Raw genomic sequence first — 24,945 nt, 5'->3', positions numbered from 1 at the left:
ACAGTGGAGATCACAGGAGCAGGATGAAGAATGAAGGTAATAGCGGGACAGAGGAAGACAGGGAATCACTGAGAATGCTAGGAGGTGCTGGGGGGTCTTACTGCTAGCAGATAGACTTGTGGCTGGATCACCAAGCAACCCACACGCTAGCCCTTTAGGACTGTGCTTACATTAATGGGTGTATGTATAGAAGCACATAGTACAGGAACATTGTAAGTTTCAAATGAACAGTTAACAGATAACAAGAGACTACAGGCTTTGTGTAAGAACACAAACTGGTTTTGCATTGTTTTTCCATTGATTTAAAACCTTTAGCTCTGACTGCTCTCAACTGGAACCACATTTCCAGTTTTCTTCAAGAGATTAATCTGAGCATTATAAGGCTAACCTATGTTTCTTCTGTTATACCAGCTTGTTGGACAGACAAGGGTCATCTGGAGTTTGGGGAGCCTTGTTCCGGATGCTTCATGATGTTTCAAGAGAACACTGAGCAGCTGAAGACTGAGGCAGAAGGTCTCTTGTCTTCTCAGGTAGCCATGACACAACAGATATCCTGCAGCTGCATTCCTGTGTCTGATTTTAACCAAGGCCTACAATGTAAAGATTCTCTAAACGATGCCTATACTTTAATGGACGGCCATGAAGAACATTCTGCTTTGATGGAGGTTCAAGAGATTCCTGCTGACCAGAAGCTGCCACAACTCCCCCGCGAGCATGTTGTCACTATTTGTGTTCACTGCTTAATCAACCAGTATAGAGAACTTTGCCAGCCAAGGGAGGCATCTGAGATAAAAAAGACAACTATGGGCCCACAGGAGAAAAATGCCCTGAGCAAGGAGAATGTTCTAAACAGTTATCTATTTCATCAGTTTCAAGAGGTGAAAAGTGGGAGCGGTGTTGACCATGTTACTCCTGAGTGCAACAGACTTTTCGTTATGAAGGTGATATTTACCGTGTGTCTGCTGTGGACTCTCTTATATATTATTATTATTATTATTATGTAGGGTAAAACAAACTGTATGTGTAAAGGAAAAAAGGTTGCGCTGTCTGATAAAATAGCAATCAAAAATTCAACGAATAAATAAAAAAACAAGTGTATTACAGTATCAATAGTTGTCCCTAGAATTAACATTTGCAAACACAATAATTGTTTATAAATAAACACATAATATATAATCGTGCATATACTACATCTGATAATATATGAATAAATGAATATCAAGTGACTAGATACATAAAAAGTCCATATTAAATAAATTCTGATGATTTAAAGAGCGCTACTCCCAGCACCGAGTGCTCAAATCTCATAAAGTGCTCCAATGCTCCAAAAGTGCTGAAATATGTATTACCTTTTACCAGATACTCATGATCTCCAAATTTTAAGAGATTATAACAGGCAGGCATTGGGGTTAAGATGTATCCTTAAGTGACCAATCTCGTTCTCACAACAATGCTGGTCTTAATATATCCGTACACGATAGTCAACGTCCTAAACTCCAAACATTCCTATCTGGACTCTTTGGAATCCACAAATCAGCCCTCCCTTTATCCCGGGCAGTGGCAAAGAGTTTAAGCACAGAAAATAAGAAGGCACATTGCACAATATGTATACACTACACTGCTCAAAAAAAAATTAAAGGGACATTTTGAAAACACATCAGATCTCAATGGGGAAAAATATCATGCAGGATGCTCTTGAGACTGTGCTGGGAGACACAGCAAACCTTCTGGCAATGGCACGTATTGATGTGCCATTCTGGAGGAGTTGGACTGCCTGTGCAACCTCTACAGGGTCCAGGTATCGTCTTGTGCTAACAGTAGTAAAACTGACTCTAGCCAAATGCAACACCAGTGAAAAACAGTCAGAAAAGATGAGTATTTTCGGGGTGTCTTTGAATTCAATCCTCTGTAGGCTGATAATTTTCATTTACATCAAACAATGTGGCATCCTTTCGTTCCTAACACATTACCCAGTCCATATCAGTATAGATATCCTGGATATACTACTGTTAGCACAAGGTGATACCTGGACCCTGTAGAGGTTGCACAGGCAGTCCAACTCCTCCAGAATTGCACATCAATGCGTGCCATTGCCAGAAGGTTTGCTGTGTCTTCCAGCACAGTCTCAAGAGCATGGAGATTACAGGAGACAGGCAGTTACTCTAGGAGAGCTGGGCAGGGACATAGAAGGTCCTTAACCCATCAGCAGGACCGGTATCTGCTCCTTTGTGCAAAGAGAACCAGGATGAGCACTGCCAGAGCCCTACAAAATTACCTTCATCAGGCCACTGGTGTGAATGTCTCTGACCAAACAATCAAAAACAAAGCACATTGAGAGCACATTGGAACCAGTTTTGCATGAACAGAGCTGAGGGACGTCGTTAGCATCTATTGGGATCCTATTGGTGGGACATTGTGGCCAGTTTGATGGGAAGGACCTCCGTGATATACTTATCTTTGCCAACTGTTTTTATATATGATGACAACTTACCTTATCCAATTTTGGAGGGATTACCTTGGATTGTTTTACCTTTTCTTATGTGTATTTTGGCCAAATCTAGAAATACTGGACAGCAATTTAGGCAAAACTGGTACTAATGTGCTCTCCCTATGGTCTATTCCCACCATTGGAGATGGCTCCCCCTGATACCAACTATACAGGGGGTTCCCGGGTTACAAACAAGTTAGGCACTATAGGTTTGTTCTTAAGTTGAATCTGTTTGTAAGTCGGAACAGGTACATTTTTTAAGTGTAGCTCCAGCCAAAAAAACTATTTTTAAGCTTTTTGGATAGCATAGGAAAGGGTAATCACCCCTGTAACATTTGTTTTGCTGTGTGTGCCCCTGTTCAGAAGATTTCACCTCACTTTCTGTCCCAATGACAATTGGATTTTGAAAATTTTGGGTTGTTGTGGAAACAAGGATTGGTGATAAAACATCAGTGGAGGTACCTTTTCCCCAAAATAGCTCTTACAGGAGAGAATTTCCCTTCCTAGGGGTAGATCTCCTCTTACTTCCTGTTGTCTCCTTCCGTTTGTAAGTAGGAGTCGTTTGTAAGTCGGATGTTTGTAACTAGGGGACCCCCTGTAGTGATCTTTAGTAGTGCCTATTTGAATGATTTGGGTCAATACAGATGTTACACATGCTTTACAGCCCCTAAAGAAACAAAACAGGTTGAGCAACAAGCATTGTGAATAACATAATATCTGTATGCAGTGCCTTGAAAAAGTAATCACACCCCTTGAAATTTTCCACATTTTGTCATGTTACAACCAAAAACGTAAAAAAAAAAAATTGGGGATTTTAGGTGATAGGCCAACACAAAGTGGTACATAATTGTGAAGTGGAAGGAAAATGATAAATGGTTTTTAACATTTTTTACAAATAAATGTGTGTGACTTTCATTTGTATTCAGCCCCCCTGAGTCAGTACTTTGTAGAACAACCTTTCACTGCAATTACTGTAGAGCTGCAAGTCTTTTTGGGGATGTCTCTACCAGCTTTGCACATCTAGAGAGTGAAATTTTTGCCCATTCTTCATTGCAAAATAGCTCAAGGTATGTCAGATTGGATGGGGAGCGTCTGTGAACAGCAATTTTCAAGTCTTGCCACAGATTTCCAATTGGATTTAGGTCTGGACTTTGACTAAGTCATTCTAACACATGAATATGCTTTGATCTAAACCATTCCATTGTAGCTCTGGCTGTATGTTTAGGGTCGTTGTCCTGCTGGAAGGTGAACCTCCACCCCAGTCTCAAGTATTTTGCAGACTCTAACAGGTTTTCTTCTAAGATTGCCCTGTATTTGGCTCCATTCATCTTTCCATCAACTCTGACCAGCTTCTCTGTCCCTGCTGAAGAAAAGCATTCCCACATCGTGATGCTGCCACCACCATGTTTCATGGTGGGGACGGTGTGTTCAGGGTGATGTGCAGTGTTAGTTTTCCGCCACACATAGCGTTTTGCTTTTAGGCCAAAAAGTTCAATTTTGTTCTCATCTGACAAGAGCACCTTCTTCCACATGTTTGGTCCACATGGCTTCTCGCAAACTGCAAACTGGACTTCTTATGGCTTTCTTTCAACAATGGCTTTCTTCTTGCCACTCTTCCATAAAGGCCAGATTTGTGGAGAGCACGACTTATAGTTGTCCTGTGGACAGATTCTCCCACCTGAGCTGTGGATCTCTGCAGCTCCTCCAGAGTTACCATTGGCCTGTTGGCTGCTTCTCTGATTAATGCTCTCCTTGCCCGGCCTGTCAGTTTAGGTGGACGGCCATGTCTTGGTAGGTTTGCAATCTCCATTTTCAGATGATGGATTGAACAGTGCTCCATGAGATGTTTAAAGCTTGGGATCTTCTTTTTTATAACCTAACCCTGCTTTAAACTTCTCCACAACTTTATCCCTCACCTGTCTGGTGTGTTTCTTGACCTTCATGAAGCTGTTTGTTCACTAAGGTACTCTAGCAAATCTCTGAGGGCTTCATAGAACAGCTATATTTATACTGAGATTAAATTACACACAGGTGGACTCTATTTACTAATTAGGTGACTTCTGAAGGCAATTGGTTCCACTAGATTTTAGTTAGGGGTAGCAGAGTAAAGGGGGCTGAATACAAATGCGGATATTTATTTGTAAAAAAAGTTGAAAACCATTTATCATTTTCCTTCCACTTCACAATTATGTGCCACTTTGTGTTTGTCTATCACATAAAATCCCAATAAAAACACATTTACAATTTTGAGTGTAACATGACAAAATGTAGTAAATGTCAAGGGGTATCAATACTTTTTCAAGGCACTATATGAGTGTTATAAATGTAAAAAATGTATGTGTCATGGAACCATTAAAATCCCTTTTCTTCGTTGTCCCTAAAATAATACTTTTCTGGGATGAAGGTACCCTAACGCTGTAGGTGTAGTTGGCATATTCAAAGCTATAACACAGAGCTGTGTACAGTGACAGGGGATCTGGTTGTTTTTTTCAGTCCCCGCTAAGCACAACTAGATCCCCAGTAAAAAGTAGCACACAGTACACACACACACAAACACTTGTTAGGCACACATTTAACCACTTTTTCGCAGTAGATGTTAACCCCTTCCTGTCCAGTATACAGTATCTCACAAAAGTGAGTACACCCCTCACATTTTTGTAAATATTTTTGCTACAATGTAAAGTAGTGAGTGTACAGCTTGTATAACAGCGTAAATTTGCTGTCCCCTCAAAATAACTCAACACACAGCCATTAATGTCTAAACCGCTGGCAACAAAAGTGAGTACACCCCTAAGTGAAAATGTCCAAGTTGGGCCCAATTAGCCATTTTCCCTCCCCGGTGACATGTGACTCATTAGTGTTACAAGGTCTCTGGTGTGAAAGGGGAGCAGGTGTGTTAAATTTGGTGTTATCGCTCTCACTCTCTCATACTGGTCACTGAAAGTTCAACATGGCACCTCATGGCAAAGAACTCTCTGAGGATATGAAAAAAAGAATTGTTGCTCTACATAAAGATGGCGTAGGCTATAAGAAGATTGCGAAGACCCTGAAACTGAGCTGCAGCACGGTGGCCAAGACCATACAGCGGTTTAACAGGACGGGTTCCACTCAGAACAGACCTCGCCATGGTCGACCAAAGAAGTTGAGTGCACATGTTCAGCGTCATATCCAGAGGTTGTCTTTGGGAAATAGACGTATGAGTGCTGCCAGCATTGCTGCAGCGGTTGAAGGAGTGGGGGGTCAGCCTGTCAGTGCTCAGACCATACGCCGCACGCTGCATCAAATTGGTCTACATGGCTGTCATCCCAGAAGGAAGCCTCTTTTAAAGATGATGTACAAAAAAGCCTGCAGACAGTTTGCTGAAGTCAAACACACTAAGGACATGGATTACTGGAACCATGTCCTGTGGTCTGAGGAGACCAAGATAAACTTATTTGGTTCAGATGGTGTCAAGCGTGTGTGGCGGCAACCAGGTGAGGAGTACAAAGACAAGTGTGTCTTGCCTACAGTCAAGCATGGTGGTAGGAGTGTCATGGTCTGGGGCTGCATGAGTGCTGCCGACACTGGGGAGCTACAGTTCATTGAGGGAACCATGAATGCCAACATGTACTGTGACATACTGAAGCAGAGCATAATCCCCTCCCTTTGGAGACTGGGCCGCAGGGCAGTATTCCAACAGGATAACGACTCCAAACACACCTCCAAAATGACCACTGCCTTGCTAAAGAAGCTGAGGGTAAAGGTGATGGACTGGCCAAGCATGTCTCCAGACCTAAAGCCTATTGAGCATCTGTGGGGCGTCCTCAAATGTAAATGGAAAGTGGAGGAGTGTCAGCATACCAAGACATTTTGGACAATTTCATGCTTGCAACTTTGTGGGAACAGTTTGGGAATGGCCCCTTCCTGTTTCAACATGACTGTGCACCAGTGCATAAAGCAGGGGTGTCCAAACTTTTTTCAAAGAGGGCCAGATTTCATGCAGTGAACATGCCTGAGGGCCGACCATTTTGCCTGACTTTCCTTGAACCATTAAAATGAAATGCAAATTAAATATTTTATGCAAAGTTTATTGCAAACGGTATACTTTTCATTTCGTCACATGGATAACAAATCTAAACAGGTGTTAAATCACTCTGCCTTTCATATCTGAAGGCCAGAAGAAAAAAAATCCAATAAGCTGAAATATATGTCAGGAACATTGTAAAGTACATTACATATTATAATAAAGGTTGTCAACTTTTAAGTTAAAAAAATTTGAACAGGAACATAATACCAAGTATACATCTTGTGTTCAAATATATTTATAACTGATTTAGACCAGCTGACATTAACTGAGATTTTATAATATATTCATCCCAATTGAAAAAAAAAACTTGCCTCCACTAATGTGAAGGGTAAAACTGAGATCTGGACTGCAGCACATAGGCTAGGTCAGGGTCAAAGACAGTGGTTTTGATGTGCAAAATGTCCCGCAGGTGAAAGTCACTTATGCCGCGTACACACGGTCGGACTTTCTGTCCTACTTGGTCCGGCACACTTTTTGCCGGACTTTGTCCGCCAGGTGCGCCGGACTTTAAAACGGGCGGACTTGCCCACACACGACCGGACTATTGCGGCGGGCTAAGCCCACCCGTCTTTCCGACGGACTTTGGCCGGAGTTACGGCGGACTTTCAGAATGAACGGACTTGCCCACACACGGACAAGTCCGTTCATTTTGAACGTGACTCAGGTGCGACGGGACTAGAAAAGGATGTCAATCTTGCCGCTTTTATCGGCGAGGTTGACACCTTGCGAGCCCCGTCGTGGGGCATACCAGGCCCTTAGGTCTGGTATAGATTATAAGGGGAACCCCCTACGCCGAAAAAACGGCGTGGGGTCCCCCCTAAAATCCATACCAGACCCCGATCCGAGCACGCAGCCTGGCCGGTCAGGAAAGGGTGGGGACGAGCGAGCGCCCCCCCCTCCTGAATCATACCAGGCCGCATGCCCTCAACATGGGGGGTGGGTGCTTTGGGGGAGGGGGGCGCCCTGCGGGGCCCCCCCACCCCAAAGCACCTTGTCCCCATGTTGATGAGGACAAGGGCCTCTTTCCGACAACCCTGGGCATGCTGGGACTATGACGTTTTAGGGGGCGTGGTCAACATCACCCAGTGACCACGCCCCCTAAAACGTCACAGTCCCAGCATGCCCAGGGACTGTGACATCAAAAGGGGGCGGGGTCTCCGCCTATATAAGTCACAACGCAGCCCTCAGAGAGCAGTCCAGCCGGAGAGAGCGTCGTGTCAACATCTGGAGAAGAGAAGAGAAGCCCAGAAGACAAGAAGCCCAGAAGTCCGGACCTCCGCTGGCAAGAGAGCTACCTGAACACAGCGGAGGACCTGGCTGAAGAACTAGAACACCGGGAGAAGAGAGCGGAGAAGAACCAACCGGACGCCGGGGGAAAATGAACCGGAGGGACCCCCGAAGCCGGAAGAAGACCCCCGAAACCGGAGGAAGATCCCCCCCCGGAGCTGTTTAATAAAATATTTTAAAAACCTGTGTAGTGTTTTATTATTTACACTTTTTCCCTGGGTGAATGGGTAAGGGTACCATGTACCCCATACTCATTCACATAGGGTGGGGGGCCGGGATCTGGGGGCCCTCTTATTATAGGGGGCTCCCGGAATCCGATAAGCCCCCCGCCCGCAGACCCCGACAACCAACGGCCAGGGTTGTCGGGAAGAGGCCCTTGTCCCCCAAAGCACCCACCCCCCATGTTGAGGGCATGCGGCCTGGTATGGTTCAGGAGGGGGGGGCGCTCGCTCGTCCCCACCCCCTTTCCTGACCGGCCAGGCTGCATGCTCGGATCGGGGTCTGGTATGGATTTTAGGCGGGACCCCACGCCTTTTTTCGGCGTAGGGGGTTCCCCTTATAATCCATACTAGACCTAAGGGCCTGGTATGCCCCGCGCTCGCCGCAATAGGAAAATTTGTTTTTCGTATTGCAGCGAGCGCGAAATGCAATACTCTGCCCTCGCATCGTATCTGGTCCGTTGGACACGAGCGGGCTTTCCGTCGGACCAGATACACAGACGAGCGGACTTTCCGCCCGAAACTGAGTCGGACGGAAAGATTTAAAACTTGTTTCAAATCTAGGTCCGGCGGGCTTTTGGGAAAAAGTCCGCCGGAAAAGTCCGCCGGAGCCTACACACGGGCGGATTGTCCGGCACACTCTGGTCCGCCGGACCAAGTATGCCGGAAAGTCCGACCGTGTGTACGCGGCATTAGTCTTGTCCTCGCGCGGTTCTTGTTAAAGTTCATAGCAGAGAATGTCTTCTCACACATATATGTTGAGCCAAACAAACTCAGCATTTTCTTAGCCAATGTTCGAATCTCTTGAAACCGGCTCTTATCCAGTTGGCGGTAAAAGTTCACAAGAGAGAGCTGTTGGTGACGACTGCGTAACTCGCTGTCACAATTAGGGATGAGCTTCGTGTTCGAGTCGAACCCATGTTCGACTCGAACATCGGCTGTTCGATCGTTCGCCGAATTGCGAACGTTATGGGCCGTTCGCGCTAAATTCGTGTGGCGCGTCACGGCCCATAATTCACTGCGGCATCGCAGTGCATTGCTGGCTGATGATTGGCCAAGCATGCACTATGACCCGCATGCTTGGCCAATCACAGCGCTGTCAGTAGAGAGAGCTGTAATTGGCCAAAGCCAGGGTGGCTTTGGCCAATTACGGCTCAGGGCATTTAGTACACACCCCACACTATATAAGGCCGCCTGCACGGCGGCCCTGTGTAGTGTGTGTTCCGGTGTGCTGAGAGATAGAGAGAGAGAGAGACAGTGTCATTTGATTTGAGTTAGATAGATTAGGCAGAACAGTCAGTCAGTTAGCTGCACTTACAGTGTATTGTGTATATATATGCATCCCAGGTGTTGCATATATATATATACACTGTATTCAGTTTAGCTAGATCCGTTCCTGTTATCTTCTATCTAGACTATTTACATTTAATGCAGTGCGTCCTGCTCACAGTGTTCAGCTAGATCCGTTCCTGTTAAATTCCTACTGACCGGCAGGCTTGTCTGGTTACAGTATATAAAGCTACCTGAAGAAAATTACAGGTGTTCTATTTGATCCTATTAGTACCACGGTCAGGCAGCTAGACTATTTACATTTAGTACAGTGTGTCCTGCTCACAGTGTTCAGCTAGATCCGTTCCTGTTATCTTCCTACTGACAGGCAGGCTTGTCTGGTTACAGTATATAAAGCTACCTGAAGAAAATTACAGGTGTTCTATTTGATCCTATTAGTACCACGGTCAGGCAGCTAGACTATTTACATTTAGTACAGTGTGTCCTGCTCACAGTGTTCAGCTAGATCCGTTCCTGTTATCTTCCTACTGACAGGCAGGCTTGTCTGGTTACAGTATATAAAGCTACCTGAAGAAAATTACAGGTGTTCTATTTGATCCTATTAGTACCACGGTCAGGCAGCTAGACTATTTACATTTAGTACAGTGCGTCCTGCTCACAGTGTACAGCTAGATCCGTTCCTGTTATCTTCCTACTGACAGGCAGGCTTGTCTGGTTACAGTATATAAAGCTACCTGAAGAAAATTACAGGTGTTCTATTTGATCCTATTAGTACCACGGTCAGGCAGCTAGACTATTTACATTTAGTACAGTGCGTCCTGCTCACAGTGTACAGCTAGATCCGTTCCTGTTATCTTCCTACTGACAGGCAGGCTTGTCTGGTTACAGTATATAAAGCTACCTGAAGAAAATTACAGGTGTTCTATTTGATCCTATTAGTACCACGGTCAGGCAGCTAGACTATTTACATTTAGTACAGTGCGTCCTGCTCACAGTGTTCAGCTAGATCCGTTCCTGTTATCTTCCTACTGACAGGCAGGCTTGTCTGGTTACAGTATATAAAGCTACTTGAAGAAAATTACAGGTGTTCTATCCCAGCTTAGTGCAGCTACAGGCCATTAGTATGTCTGGAAGGCCAAGAAGGAGAGGCAGACAGTCACAAGCCAATAAGAGAGGGCAAGCAGGCTCTGTGTCTAGTGCTGGTCGTGGAGACGGTGCATCCTCATCAGCACGTGGCCATGGGACACGCTTGGCCTTTTTTTCGGCAGCTGGCCATGTTGAGCCGCAACATGCGGAAGACTTGGTCGAGTGGATGACCAAGCCGTCCTCATCCTCCTCATCCTCTCTCACCCATGCCCAGGGTGCTTTGTCTGGCAAAGCAGCGGCCTCTTCCCTCAGCTCAATGTCATCAGTGACTCCTTCCCTAGCTCCACCATGTCCTCATGAGGATTCCCTCGAACTGTTTGACCACAGTGTTGGGTACATGCTCCAGGAGGATGCCCAGCGTTTGGAAGGCTCTGATGACGATACTGAGCTCGATGAAGGCAGTAACATGAGCGCGGACAGAGGGGGTGCCCAAGAAGGACAGCAATCTGGCAGTCATGCTCCCCCTGCTGCAGCATACTGCCAGGTTTGCTCCAGTGATGAGGAGGGAGGGGATGATGAGGTCACTGACTCAACGTGGGTGCCTGATAGGAGAGAGGAGGAGGAGGAGGAGGAGGAGGAGGAGGAGGAGGAGGAGGAGGAGGCGGCAGCACATCACCAACGAGGCAGGATGCCCTCCAGGGGCCAGCCTAAGGGCAGCACATTGACTGCATCACACCCCAAAGCTCCACATGTGCAGGGCGCTGCAGTCTCTGCGCGTTATTCAAAAAGTTCTTTGGTGTGGGCCTTTTTTGAGACGAGTGCATCAGATCGCACCGCTGCTATTTGCAACATATGTCTCAAGCGTATCTCGCGTGGCCAAAATATCTCCCGCTTGGGTACCACATGCTTGACCAGACATATGTTGACCTGCCATGCAGTTCGTTGGCAAGCGTATCTAAAAGACCCACACCAAAGAACAAAGAGGATCTCTCCTTGCTCCTCATCAGCTGAGATTTCCAACCCCACTAGACCTTCAGTCCTCTCTGAGACCTACAGTGAGAGGAATGAAGGTGTAGAATTAGGTGTGTCACAGCCAAGTACTTGTGGGCAATCTGCTTTTGGTACACCGACGTCAGATTGTACCAGGCAAATTTCCCTGCCCCAGCTGCTGCACCGCCGAAAGAAGTTTGCTCCCAGCCATCCACATGCCCAGCGGTTGAATGCTAGCTTGGCAAAATTGCTAGCACTTCAACTGCTGCCTTTTCAGTTGGTAGACTCTGCCCCCTTCCGTGAGTTTGTGGAATGTGCGGTTCCTCAGTGGCAGGTACCCAAACGCCACTTTTTCTCACGGAAGGCGATTCCGGCTCTCTACCGGCATGTGGAAGGCAATGTCCATGCCTCGCTGGACAGGGCGGTCAGCGGTAAGGTGCATATTACCGCTGACTCATGGTCCAGCAGGCATGGACAGGGACGTTACCTAAGTTTCACGGCGCATTGGGTGACTCTGCTGGCAGCTGGGAAGGATGCAGGACAAGGTGCAGTAGTGTTGGAGGTTGTTCCGCCACCACGCCTCCAAAATGCTGATTGTGACACACCTCTCTCCTCCACCCCCTCCTCTTCTTCTTCCTCCATGGCCTCTTCCTCGGAACCAGCGGTGCTCCGTAGGCGTTCAAGGGGCTACGCAAGTACGCAGGCCAAAAGATGCCATGCGGTGCTTGAGCTGGTGTGCTTGGGGGACAGGAGCCACACTGGGGCAGAGGTTCTGTCAGCTCTGCAGGGGCAGGTTCAGAGGTGGTTGACGCCACGCCAACTTAAGGCAGGAATGGTGGTTTGCGACAATGGCACCAACCTCCTCTCTGCCCTCCGACAGGGACAAATGACCCATGTGCCCTGTTTGGCTCACGTCCTTAACTTGGTGGTGCAGCGGTTCTTGGGCAGGTACCCGGGCTTACAGGATGTCCTGAGGCAGGCCAGGAAAGTCTGTGTGCATTTCCGCCGGTCATATAATGCCAGTGCTCGGCTGACGGACCTCCAAAAGGAGTTTAACCTGCCCAAGAACCGCCTAATCTGTGACATGCCCACCAGGTGGAACTCAACGTTGGCCATGCTGCAGCGGCTGCACACGCAGCAGAGGGCCATCAATGAGTACCTGTGCGACTATGGCACCAGGACAGGGTCAGGGGAGCTTGGTTTTTTTTCCCCACGCCAGTGGGCCATGATCAGGGATGCATGCACTGTCCTGTCACCATTCGAGGAGGCCACGAGGATGGTGAGCAGTGACAGTGCATGCATCAGTGACACTGTCCCCCTTGTCCACCTGTTGGAGCACACGCTGCGTGGAATAATGGACAGGGCACTTGAGGCAGAACAGAGGCAGGAAGAGGAGGACTTCCTTAGCTCTCAAGGCCCCCTTTATCCAGACAGTGTTCCTGCGTGCCCGCCGATCACACAGGAAGAGGACGAGGAGGAAGAGGAGGAGGAGGAAGATTGTGTCAGTATGGAGGTGGAGCCTGGCACTCAGCATCAGCAGCAGTCTTTAAGGGATCAGTCCCAAGAAACACATGGACTTGTACGTGGCTGGGAGGAGGTGGCTGCGGACCATGTCGTTCTTAGTGACCCAGAGGACTCCGGACCGAATGCCTCAGCAAACCTACGCTGCATGGCCTCCCTGATCCTGCAAAGCCTGCGTAAGGATCCTCGTATTCGTGGTATCAAGGAGAAGGACCAATACTGGCTGGCAACCCTCCTTGATCCACGTTACAAGGGTAAGGTTGCGGACCTTATCTTGCCATCGCAGAGGGAGCAGAGGATGAAACATCTTCGGGAGGCCTTGCAGAAAGGTCTGTGCAACGCGTTCCCAGAGACTGGGAGGTTACAAACTCCTGTTTCTGGACAACGTGTTGCTGAGGCTTCGGTCAGTCAAAGAAGGAGCGGTGGAGAAGGTGGCCGTCTGACCGATGCGTTCAGACAATTTTTTGGTCCGCAGCCCCAAGGTATGATCGGTTCCAGCAACCATCGCCAGCGTCTGTTTTACATGGTGCAGGAATACCTAGGGGCAAGATCAGACTTGGACACCTTTCCCACCGAAAATCCTCTGGGTTACTGGGTCTTGAGGATGGATCACTGGCCAGAGCTTGCACAGTATGCAATTGAGCTACTGGCCTGTCCTGCATCCAGCGTTCTTTCGGAACGCACATTCAGTGCTGCTGGAGGCGTGGTAACCGATCACAGGGTGCGTCTGTCCACCGACTCGGTCGATCGGCTGACCTTCATAAAAATGAATGAGTCTTGGATCACCACCAGCTACCAAGCACCTGATGCTGATGTAACCGAATAATTTTTTTTGAAATCTCAGATCCCTTCAAAGACTGCCTATGCTGATGCTGAGTGACTATCCCTGAGTAATTATCCTCTTCCTCCTCAATCATCACGCTGATAGCTTGTAAGAACATTTTTGGTTCTGGGCGCCACCACCAGTGCCTAAGGCACAATTTTTCAGCCCCTGTTTAACAGGGGCGTGTAATTACAATTTTTGATGTAATACTTTGCAGCAGGGCTCGTTCCTGCATTCCAACTAGAGTGTCTGTGAGGGGTTGCAGTGTTGTGGCACCAGCACCAGTGCCTAAGGCCCAATTTTTCTGCCCCTGTCTAACAGGGGCGTGTAATTACAATTTTTGATGCAATACTTTGCAGTAGGGCTCGTTCCTGCGTTCCAACTAGAGTGTCTGTGAGGGGTTGCAGTGTTGTGGCACCAGCACCAGTGCCTAAGGCCCAATTTTTCTGCCCCTGTCTAACAGGGGCGTGTAATTACAATTTTTGAAGCAATCATTTGCAGCAGGGCTCGTTCCTGCGTTCCAACTAGAGTGTCTGTGAGGGGTTGCAGTGTTGTGGCACCAGCACCAGTGCCTAAGGCCCAATTTTTCTGCCCCTGTCTAACAGGGGCGTGTAATTACAATTTTTGAAGCAATAATTTGCAGCAGGGCTCGTTCCTGCGTTCCAACTAGAGTGTCTGTGAGGGGTTGCAGTGTTGTGGCACCAGCACCAGTGCCTAAGGCCTAATTTTTCAGCTGCTGTTCAACAGGGGCATGTAATTACAATTCTTGATCTAATATTTCACAGCAGGGCCCTGTGAGGGCTTACAGTGTTGTGGCCACAGCAACACCTAAGGCCCAAATTTCTGCTGAGTATATAGGGCAGGACCCTACTTTCAAACATCTAACTTACAAACGACTCCTACTTGCAAACGGAAGGAGACAACAGGAAGTGAGATGAAATCTACCCCTAGGAAGGGAAATTCTCTCCTGTAAGAGTTAATATGGGAAAACAAGTTCTCCTTTCCACTGATGCTTTCCAATCCTTGTTCCACAAAAAAACCCAAATTTTCAAAAAACATTTTTCATTGGGACAAAAAAGTGAGGTGAAATCTTCTGAAGAGGAGGAAAGACAGCAAAACAAATGTCACAGGGGTGATAACCCTTCCCTATGTTTTCCAAAAAGCTTAGAAAAGATTTTTTGGCTGGAGCTAAACACGTTAAAAATGTTCAAAATTACAAACAGATTCTACTTAACAACAAACCTACAGTCCCTGTCTTGTTTGCACCGCCTGTATACTGCTGTTCAGAGTATATAGGGCCTGGTGGCCCCACACCTTTCCTTATTTTAATTTGGGTGCGGGGTTCCCCTTAATATCCATACAAGACCCAAAGGGACTGGTAATGGACTGGGGGGTACCCATGCCGTTTGTCTCACTGATTTTCATCCATATTGCCATGACCCGACATGACATTAAACCCGCAAGCAGTTTTAAATGAGATTTTTTCCTTTAAAAATGACATTTGGTGCAGGGACTGTTCTAAACATGGGAAACACGCGTCACTTTACAGGCATACTATAGACACCCCCCAGGTACGATATTTAAAGGAATATTTCACTTTTTTTTTTTTACTTTAAGCATCATTAAAATCACTGCTCCCGAAAAAACGGCCGTTTTTAAAAGTTTTTTTTGCATTGATACATGTCCCCTGGGGTAGGACCCGGGTCCCCAAACCCTTTTTAGGACAATACCATGCAAATTAGCCTTTAAAATGAGCACTTTTGATTTCGAACGTTCGAGTCCCATAGACGTCAATGGGGTTCTAACGTTCGTGCGAACTTTCGGTCCGTTCGCGGGTTCTGGTGCGAACCGAACCGGGGGGTGTTCGGCTCATCCCTAGTCACAATGCAGCTCAATGAGCTCGAGCTGCAGCTGATCTGGAGCATTATCGGTACTAACAGAGAATGGAGAGGAGAAAAGGCTGATCTCCTTTTCAATAGCTGCAAAATCCTGAAAGCGCCGTTTAAACTCCCTAGCCAGAGATGTGATGTCTGCTGCATACCTGCTCATTTGCGCACTGGTATTGTCCTGTGGAAAACTGTTCATTATTTCCTGCAATGCTGAAAAATGTATAGTGTTGAGCTGTGTTTGTGACTGCCTTATGAAAAGTTGCAGCTTTGTTCCAAAGGCTTTGAGGTGTGAATAAAGTTGGTTCACCGCTGCATCTTTCCCCTGAAGACTCGTGTTCAGTACATTCAGGTGCTTTGTTATGTCAACTAGAAACCCCAAATCAGCCAGCCGAATCGGGTCAGATAGTTCTTGCATCGGTTGTCCTTTTGTTTCCAAGAATTCTCCGATTTCCTTTCTGAGAGTGTAGAAACGCTGCAGTGCAGACCCCCGACTGAGCCATCTTTGCATTGTTGTGATATAAAACATCTTCATATTCAGCCTGGATGTCCAGTCGAAACTGTTTAAACTGGTGGTGGCACAGGACTTTAGAGCGAATAAAATTAAGTCTTTACCACCGGTTTCATAACATGGTCATATTTGAGATGTTTAGCACAGAGAACTTGTTGATGAATGATACAATGGAGTTTAATAGCTTTGCCTCCTTCTTCGATCACCTTGTTACAGATTAGGGTTGCTAATCCACTTCGTTCACCAGCCATGGCAGGTGACCCATCAGTAATAATCCCGGTAAGTTTGTTCCAAGGCAGTTTCATGTCGTCTATGGCGGAATTAACAGAAACAAAGAAATCTTTTCCTCTTGTTTGGTCAGTAAGGCTCTGGAGGTCAAGTAGCTCTTCGCTCACATTCATTTCATCGTCCACCCCTCTCATAAAAATCAGCAACTGAGTCGTGTCAGATAGATCCGTGCTTTCATCACTAGCTATTGAAAAGAAGTCAAAATCCACTCCTTTGGATGTCAACTGTCTCTTAATATCTGATGAAATCTCTTCAATTCTCCCTGCTATAGTGTTTCAAGCCAGGCAAATGTTGGCAAACTCTTGCTTCTTCTCGGGACAGATATTCTCAACCATTTTCATAACGCATTCTTTGATAAAGTCACCCTCAGCAAAAGATTTGCAATTTTTAGCAATTAACGTTGCCACCTCATAGCTCACCTTTGTGGCATTTTCATTTGACTCACGGGCTCTTGTGAAAAATCGCTGTTGTGACATTAAAACAGCTTCAAGTTGCTTCAACTTTTCACTGCGTTCGCGCCCTGTTAGCTTGTCGTATGTGCTATGTCGCGACTGGTAGTGTCTCTTGACATTAAATTTCTTATAAACAGGCACAGTCTCTTGGCATATCAGACAAACACAGTGATTCCGTATTTCAGTGAAGAAATATTCCACTTTCCACTTGTCCTGGAAGCGGCGGCCCTCACTGTCAACTTTCCTTCTCTTGTTTACAGTCTCCATTTTAGAAATTGCCAGAGGTTTTGGTCTAAGTGTGTTCGTCCGATACACTAATGCACTGCCCAACAAGTATTCTCCTACCTTTTGTGATTGTGTGTGGTGAAGAGTCTGAGGATAAGTTATTTGGATACATATATTTCCTCTTCTTTACCCCCTGAGAAATCTGCCCTTTATCACTTTTGTGGCCCCCAGGCTCCGATCAGGGCAGCCTTTCTCAACCAGTGTGCCGTGGCACACTGGTGTGCCGTCAGAGGTTCTCAGGTGTGCCGCGGGATCAGGGGAGAGAAGGGCTGTCAGATGAGCCCGATCTCCCGATCCCCTGCCGAGCTGTACATCGGCACTGTGAGAAGCTCCGTCAACCATCAGCAAAGTGAAAGTAAAGTGCAGGGGAGTGTGCTCTGCTCTCTGCTTCCCCCTACAGTGCAGTACCTGGCTGAATGAGGAAACTGGAAAGGTACTGTGCTAGAAGCTAGATTCGTTTTAAAAGGGCTTTATATATGTGTCTGTGTGTGTGTGCATGTGTGTACATGTGTCTGTATGTGTGTTTGTACATGTGTGTGTGTGTATGTGTGTATGTATGTGTGTGTGCATGTGTCTGTATGTGTCTGTGCATGTGTCTGGTATGTGTGTGCATGTGTCTGGCATGTGTGTGCATGTGTCTGTATGTGTGTGTGTGTGTGTATGTGTGCATGTGTCTGGTATGTGTGTGCATGTGTCTGTATGTGTGTGTGTGTGTATGTGTGCATGTGTCTGGCATGTGTGTGCATGTGTCTGTATGTGTGTGTGTGTGTGTATGTGTGCATGTGTCTGGTATGTGTGCGCATGTGTCTGTATGTGTGTGTGTATGTGTGCATGTGTCTCTATGTGTGTGTGCATGTGTCTGGTATGTGTGTGCATGTGTCTGTATGTGCGTGAGCATGTGAGTGTCTGTCTGTATGTGTGTGTGTACGTCTGTATGTGTGTTTGTTCATGTGTGTGTGTGCGCATGTATGTGAGTGTCTGTCTGTATGTGTGTCTGTATGTGTGTTTGTACATGTGTGTGTGTGCATGTGTCTGTATGTGTGTCTGCATGTGTGTGTGTGTGTGCATGTGTCTGTATGTGTGTGTGTCTGTATGTGTGTTTGTACATGTGTGTGTGCATGTGTCTGTATGTGTGTGTGCATGTGTCTGCATGTGTGTGTGCACGTGTCTGCATGTGCGTATGTACAAGTGTCTGTATGTATGTGTCTGTATGCGTGTGTGCACGTGTATGTGTCTGTATATGTGTGTGTGCGTATGTTACTTTTAATCCTGACACTCCACCCACCCCTCATTCCTGTACCATCAGAACTGCTTTTGTAGGTCTTGTTTGTGATAGCAGCAAGGACTGCTTCTCCTCTGAAAAGCAACCTATGCGCAGATCGCTTTTCAGAGGCATTTGACAGGCGGTAAAGAGGCATTATGTTGCCTCCTCACCACCTGTTTTAATGCAGCATCACTACACCGCAACCGTGCAATGTACACAGTTGCAGGGTAGTTGCAGTTCAGCCCCATTCACCCTGGGTATACCTCCAGCTGCAGCCACAACATGTGTACACCCCCAGCTGTTGTCTCTGCAGCTAAAGGGGAAGAATTTGGGGGTGGTAAAAACAGCTTAACCATGTGCTTTTACCACCCCTTCAACCCGACATGTGAACAAGCCCTTGGTTCACATCTGTGTTGCTGCATGATGCGTGTAGTGCAGCCCATTCATTTCAATAAGCTTCCCTAACCACAAAAATTCAGGGAAGGAAATCCCGACCTTTTTTTTTTTTTAAATTGCACTGCACCAAAAGCACCCCACATTTTCTAATGTGTAAGGTACCATTAAGATTTAATGGCACCCCTAAAGAGCAGAGCATTTGTCTGTGTGTCAGGAACGAGTGCGATTTTGCGCATGTTCCGCGACACACAGTAACGTGAACAAAGCCTTGGACTGGGGTGCCTCAAGACTGAAAATACTTTTTAAGGGTGCCCCGACTGGAAAAAGGTTGAGAAACACTGGATCAGGGCAAGGATGAGCCTTTTTTTTTTTTAGTAATAGAGAAAGGTTTCCGCGCTCACGGACCCAGGCTTGCAGCCCCCCCTTTTTTAAAAACACCCTCAAAAGGGTGGATTAGATTAGAATGAGTTTATGAATAGGGGTAGGTGGCGCTACCTGTATTGGATACCTAATTGAATATATGATCTCTACTGGGTGCCCAAATGTGCACTCTAAAAATAAATAAAACAAATTGCATATTAAATATGTGCCAATATTGGTTAATGTGCCGTCCTAGTGTAAGCAAACAGCTAAATCCTTATTGTGTGAAAAGGTGTGATTACACCCACCCCCCTATAGGTGTGCTAGAGGGGTTCAATGAATACGTGAGTAAAAATCCTCTTTTAAACTAATGTGATCATTAACCATCAATCAATTACCAATTATTATTATTATAACACCTGATATAAGTGTTACCAGTTTGTCCCCCAGCAAACAGCTGGGCAGCTAAATATAGCCTATACACAGTTCATCAGCGTTATAAAACCTTAATACACCTAGAAGAATGTGAAATTGATTATTTAGAACCACATTGGATGTGCAAAAATATGTGTTAAAAGGAAAAAACGTGAAAAAATGAGTAAATCAAACAGTCAGAAAGTCAAAAAAATCAAAAAATCAAATAATCAAAAATCTATTATCTATTAATGAAAGTCCCAGCTTGCAGAGTTCCATATATTTCCACCAAATCCAAGTAATCTATGTAAGGTGACTTACATAGGGGGGTGGGTGTAATCACACCTTTTCACACAATAAGGATTTAGCTGTTTGCTTACACTAGGACGGCACATTAACCAATATTGGCACATATTTAATATGCAATTTGTTTTATTTATTTTTAGAGTGCACATTTGGGCACCCAGTAGAGATCATATATTCAATTAGGTATCCAATACAGGTAGCGCCACCTACCCCTATTCATAAACTCATTCTAATCTTTTTTTTTTTTAGTCTCTCTGGGCCCCACTTGTAATTTGCCCTTATCTCTTCTGTGGCCCCAGGCTCCGATCAGGGCAAGGATGAGCTGTTTTTTATATTTCTCTCTTGCCCCCACAAGGATGAGCTTTTTTTTATACTTCTCTCTTGCCCCCACAAGGATGAGCTTTTTTTATACTTCTCTTTTGCCCCCACAAGGATGAGCTTTTTTTTATATTTCTCTCTTGCCCCCACAAGAATGAGCTTGGTTTTTTATATATACTCTCTTTATATAACTTAGAACGTTACTTATCTTGTCCCCTGAGAAATCCCTGAGCGCCTCTCACTGATACTTACAGGGATGACGTCGGGCATGTTCACAAGTCGATGTGCCCGAGCCCGCTAGGATGCTGACAGCGCGCAGCGCCGCCGCCAATCACCGCCGCCAATCACCGCCGCCAATCACAGGCACTGAGTCACTGAGAGCTCTGCAGTGGTGGAAATGACCTAATGTCTGTTATTGGTGCGGCGCGCTGTCATCTTACCAACGGGCTTTGGAACACGCCCCAGCAACACACCCCAGCTTATCAGTGAGAGGCACTCAGGAACAGGGCACATCCATACCCTGTGGGGGCCACAATAGTGATACAAGCAAACTGCAAGTGGGGGCCGCATAAAACCAGGTCGTGGACTTTGGACATGCCTGCTGTAGGACTATTGGTCTGATTTGATTTACATATGAGATGATGGTTCCTCTGATTGCCCCCCCCCCCCCCCCCGGGGTGCATTCTGGCTAAGCACGCGCCTATAGCCGCCCACTTATTGTAGACCCTTTCTTGGGTGATACCTGTCATATATCACATTTCTATTTAAATTGCTGAGCATTACACTTATCCTGTTATTTTTGGCAGCAAGCTATGGGGTTTTTTTGTTGTTTAACTAGTTTTGGGCCGGTAGTTAAGGTATGAAATGCCTTGCCTAATGTTTTTATGCATCTTGAGCTGGGGAATGCCCAGAGGCTCTGTTATGTAACCTTTCTTTTTTCTGAAATAAATAAAAAGAATTTAAAAAAAAGAAAAAAAAAACCTTGTGGACAGCCTTCCCAGAAGAGTTGAAGCTGTTATAGCTGCAAAGGGTGGGCCAACTCAATATTGAACCCTACGGACTAAGACTGGGATGCCATTAAAGCTCATGTGCGTGAAAAGACAGGCCTCCCAATAATTTTGGTAATATAGTGTATATATCATACCTGTGGGATCCACATGAAAGCTGGAAATCCTTGAAGAAGGCACCAATACTACAGTGATTACCCCTAGCTTCTGGGTTAGGATTGCCATCTGTCCAGTTTTGACCCGGACAGTAGGGATTTGAATCCTGTGTCCGGTTTTGAGTTGGGGATGGGGACACCTCCAGCCGGCTCAGGTTACACTCTTCTTTCTCAGTAATGCAGACGTCATGCTGGATCAGCTCTGGAGGTAGGGGAGAGATCATCTGATAAGTTGCCATCTAGATAAAGGAAGGCCCGTAGACGTGGTGTATCTGGATTTTGCAAAAGCATTTGACACAGTTCCCCATAAACGTTTACTGTGCAAAATAAGGTCCGTTGGCATGGACCATAGGGTGAGTACATGGATTGAAAACTGGCTACATGGACGAGTTCAGAGGGTGGTGATAAATGGGGAGTACTCGGAATGGTCAGGGGTGGGTAGTGGGGTTCCCCAAGGTTCTGTGCTGGGACCAATCCTATTTAATTTGTTCATAAACGATCTGGAGGATGGGATAAACAGTTCAATCTCTGTATTTGCAGACAATACTAAGCTAAGCAGGGCAATAACTTCTCCGCAGGATGTGGAAACCTTGCAAAAAGACTTGAACAAATTAATGGGGTGGGCGACTACATGGCAAATGAGGTTCAATGTAGAAAAATGTAAAATAATGCATTTGGGTGGCAAAAATATGAATGCAATCTATACACTGGGGGGAGAACCTCTGGGGGAATCTAGGATGGAAAAGGACCTGGGGGTCCTAGTAGATGATAGGCTCAGCAATGGCATGCAATGCCAAGCTGCTGCTAACAAAGCAAACAGAATATTGGCATGCATTAAAAGGGGGATCAACTCCAGAGATAAAACGATAATTCTCCCGCTCTACAAGACTCTGGTCCGGCCGCACCTGGAGTATGCTGTCCAGTTCTGGGCACCAGTCCTCGGGAAGGATGTACTGGAAATGGAGCGAGTACAAAGAAGGGCAACAAAGCTAATAAAGGGTCTGGAGGATCTTAGTTATGAGGAAAGGTTGCGAGCACTGAACTTATTCTCTCTGGAGAAGAGACGCTTGAGAGGGGATATGATTTCAATTTACAAATACCGTACTGGTGACCCCACAATAGGGATAAAACTTTTTCGCAGAAGAGAGTTTAACAAGACTCGTGGCCACTCATTAAAATTAGAAGAAAAGAGGTTTAACCTTAAACTACGTAGAGGGTTCTTTACTGTAAGAGCGGCAAGGATGTGGAATTCCCTTCCACAAGCGGTGGTCTCAGCGGGGAGCATTGATAGCTTCAAGAAACTATTAGATAAGCACCTGAATGACCGCAACATACAGGGATATATAATGTAATACTGACACATAATCACACACATAGGTTGGACTTGATGGACTTGTGTTTTTTTTCAACCTCACCTACTATGTCACTATGTAACTATATATAGTGTATCTCCATAGTGTATAGCCCTGTGTGTCTATTAGTCAGACAGTGCATAGTGTCCCTGGGGTGGAGGAGGGTCTCTTCATTATTCAAAGCTCTCCAGGTGTCAGGAGTAGGGATGAGCTTCGAGTTCGAGTCAAACTCATGTTCGACTCCAACATTGGCTGTTCGCCGAACAGCGAACAATTTGGGTTGTTTGCGGCAATTTCAAGAGCCGCGGAACACCCTTTAAAAGTCTATGGGAGAAATCAAAAGTGCTAATTTTAAAGGCTTATATGCAAGTTATTGTCATAAAAAGTGTTTGGGGACCTGGATCCTGCCCCAGGGGACATGGATCAATGCAAAAAAAAGTTTTAAAACGACCGTTTTTTCGGGAGCAGTGATTTTAATAATGCTGAAAGTGAAACAATAAAAGTGTAATATTCCTTTAAATTTCGTACCTGGGGGGTGTCTATAGTATGCCTGTAAAGGGGCGCATGTTTCACGTGTTTAGAACAGTCTGACAGCAAAATGACATTTCAAAGGAAAAAAAGTCATTTAAAACTACTCGCGGCTATTAATGAATTGCCGGTCCGACAATATATGCAAAAGGGAGTTGGGACTTTAAAATGAAGCGGTTGGAATGCGGAGGGTTTAGAAAATATAAATTTAATAATCATAGTAGATATAGTACAGGGATTTCATACATATACACACATATATAGTTAATACAAAAAATGAAGCATATAGGTGGAAAAATACATGCAATGGATATATAATCATGCTAGGTAGATGGTAGTTGGAGTAAAATTGGTACAGGACAACAATGGCCTAGGGTGCCACCTGTGGCATGCCCGGTAGCTGGAATTCTAATCGCATAGTAAATGATAGTACTCATAATAGGTACCAGAGATGGTGTGCCCGGGACCTGGTATTAGAATAACGTAATACTGATATTGGTATTGATAAAATAATGATAACATCATCAAAGTGCAAGTAGTTAAGATTGAAGCATCAAGTGTATCTCGACGCGTTTCGTGGATGGTTTTCTCCACTCATCAGGAGCTGATGCAATGCGATCCTTTAAAATATATACATATAATAAACCTCCTATCTTAATAAAGAGGAGTGGAAAAAATGTTCAAAAATAGTTGGCCCAAAGACACACACTTACCAACCCTGGCACTGAGTGTGGCGCATGACAGACGGTACGGAGTGAGCCAGAGGCAACAAACCCCGGCACGGGAGCTGAGGCAGCATATTATGTCTAAATGGCAACGGGTGATGGAATAGCAGTGTCTGGATAGTGGGGTGATGTCCACGTGACAGCAGTGATAATGGAGAACTTGTCAGAAGGAAGGGATATCTGGGAACAGAATATTGGTTACAGATTGTAAATATTTGTGATTTGAAATAAATTCGTAATAGTAAGTAATAAATAAATAATGTACCCCAAGATACCCTTATGTAAGGTGTTGATAAGTAATATAATGGAAATTGTGTAGTGAACAGATAAAATTAAAGGGGTGGCTGGTGCAGATCTAAATAGGTGTAGGTAATTAAAAGGGGAGTGTTGAGAATAAAATGTGACTAATGTACAAAACGGGGTGTGCAGTAAAGCAAGGCAGGGGCATGACAGGAAAAATGAACCCATTCTCCAAAGACTTACCTGATGCTACAGGTCAAGCACAAACAGCAAGATGGAAGCAGCTAGTGTGCAAAAACCCCAGTTGGTGAGTCATGCAGGTGACGCTCCAAGCGTCAGCGCGGTGACGTCAGAGGCAACGTCCCGCGTATGACGTAGGGACCGTGGCGCCGATGTGCAGACTGGTATCCGCCCGAACTTTTGCCGGTCCGACAATACACATAAAAGTTCATTGATAAAAACGGCATGGAAATTCCCCACAGGGTAACCCCGAACGAAAATTAAAAAAAAAAAAATGACGTGGGGGTCCCCCTAAATTCCATACCAGGCCCTTCAGGTCTGGTATGGATATTAAGGGGAACCCCGGCCAAAATTTAAAAAAAAAATGGCGTGGCGTCCCCCCTCAAAATCTATACCAGACCCTTCAGGTCTGGTATGGATTTTAAGGGGAACCCCGTGCCAAAATGTAA

General features: G+C 45.8%; 1 protein-coding gene across 5 annotated transcripts in view; it reads left to right on the top strand.

The window, feature by feature from the left end:
• Window positions 1–24,945, top strand: part of LOC141126902 (uncharacterized) — a 59,460-nt gene that overhangs the window by 21,728 nt on the left and 12,787 nt on the right. For 4 of the 5 annotated variants that reach the window (XM_073612959.1, XM_073612958.1, XM_073612960.1 and 1 more), the window contains one exon: window positions 412–941. The exons of the other annotated variant lie outside the window; for it this stretch is intronic. In XM_073612959.1, the coding sequence (XP_073469060.1) occupies window positions 468–941 (474 nt within the window). In that variant the 5' untranslated portion in view covers window positions 412–467. The remainder of the gene's footprint in view (window positions 1–411; window positions 942–24,945) is intronic. 5 annotated transcript variants of the gene reach the window in all.

This window comes from Aquarana catesbeiana, linkage group LG02 (genome assembly GCF_042186555.1).
Source record: "Aquarana catesbeiana isolate 2022-GZ linkage group LG02, ASM4218655v1, whole genome shotgun sequence".
NCBI lineage: Eukaryota > Metazoa > Chordata > Amphibia > Anura > Ranidae > Aquarana > Aquarana catesbeiana.
The sequence above is the reverse complement of the archived record's forward strand: the minus strand, read 5'-3'. Positions and strand labels throughout refer to the sequence as shown.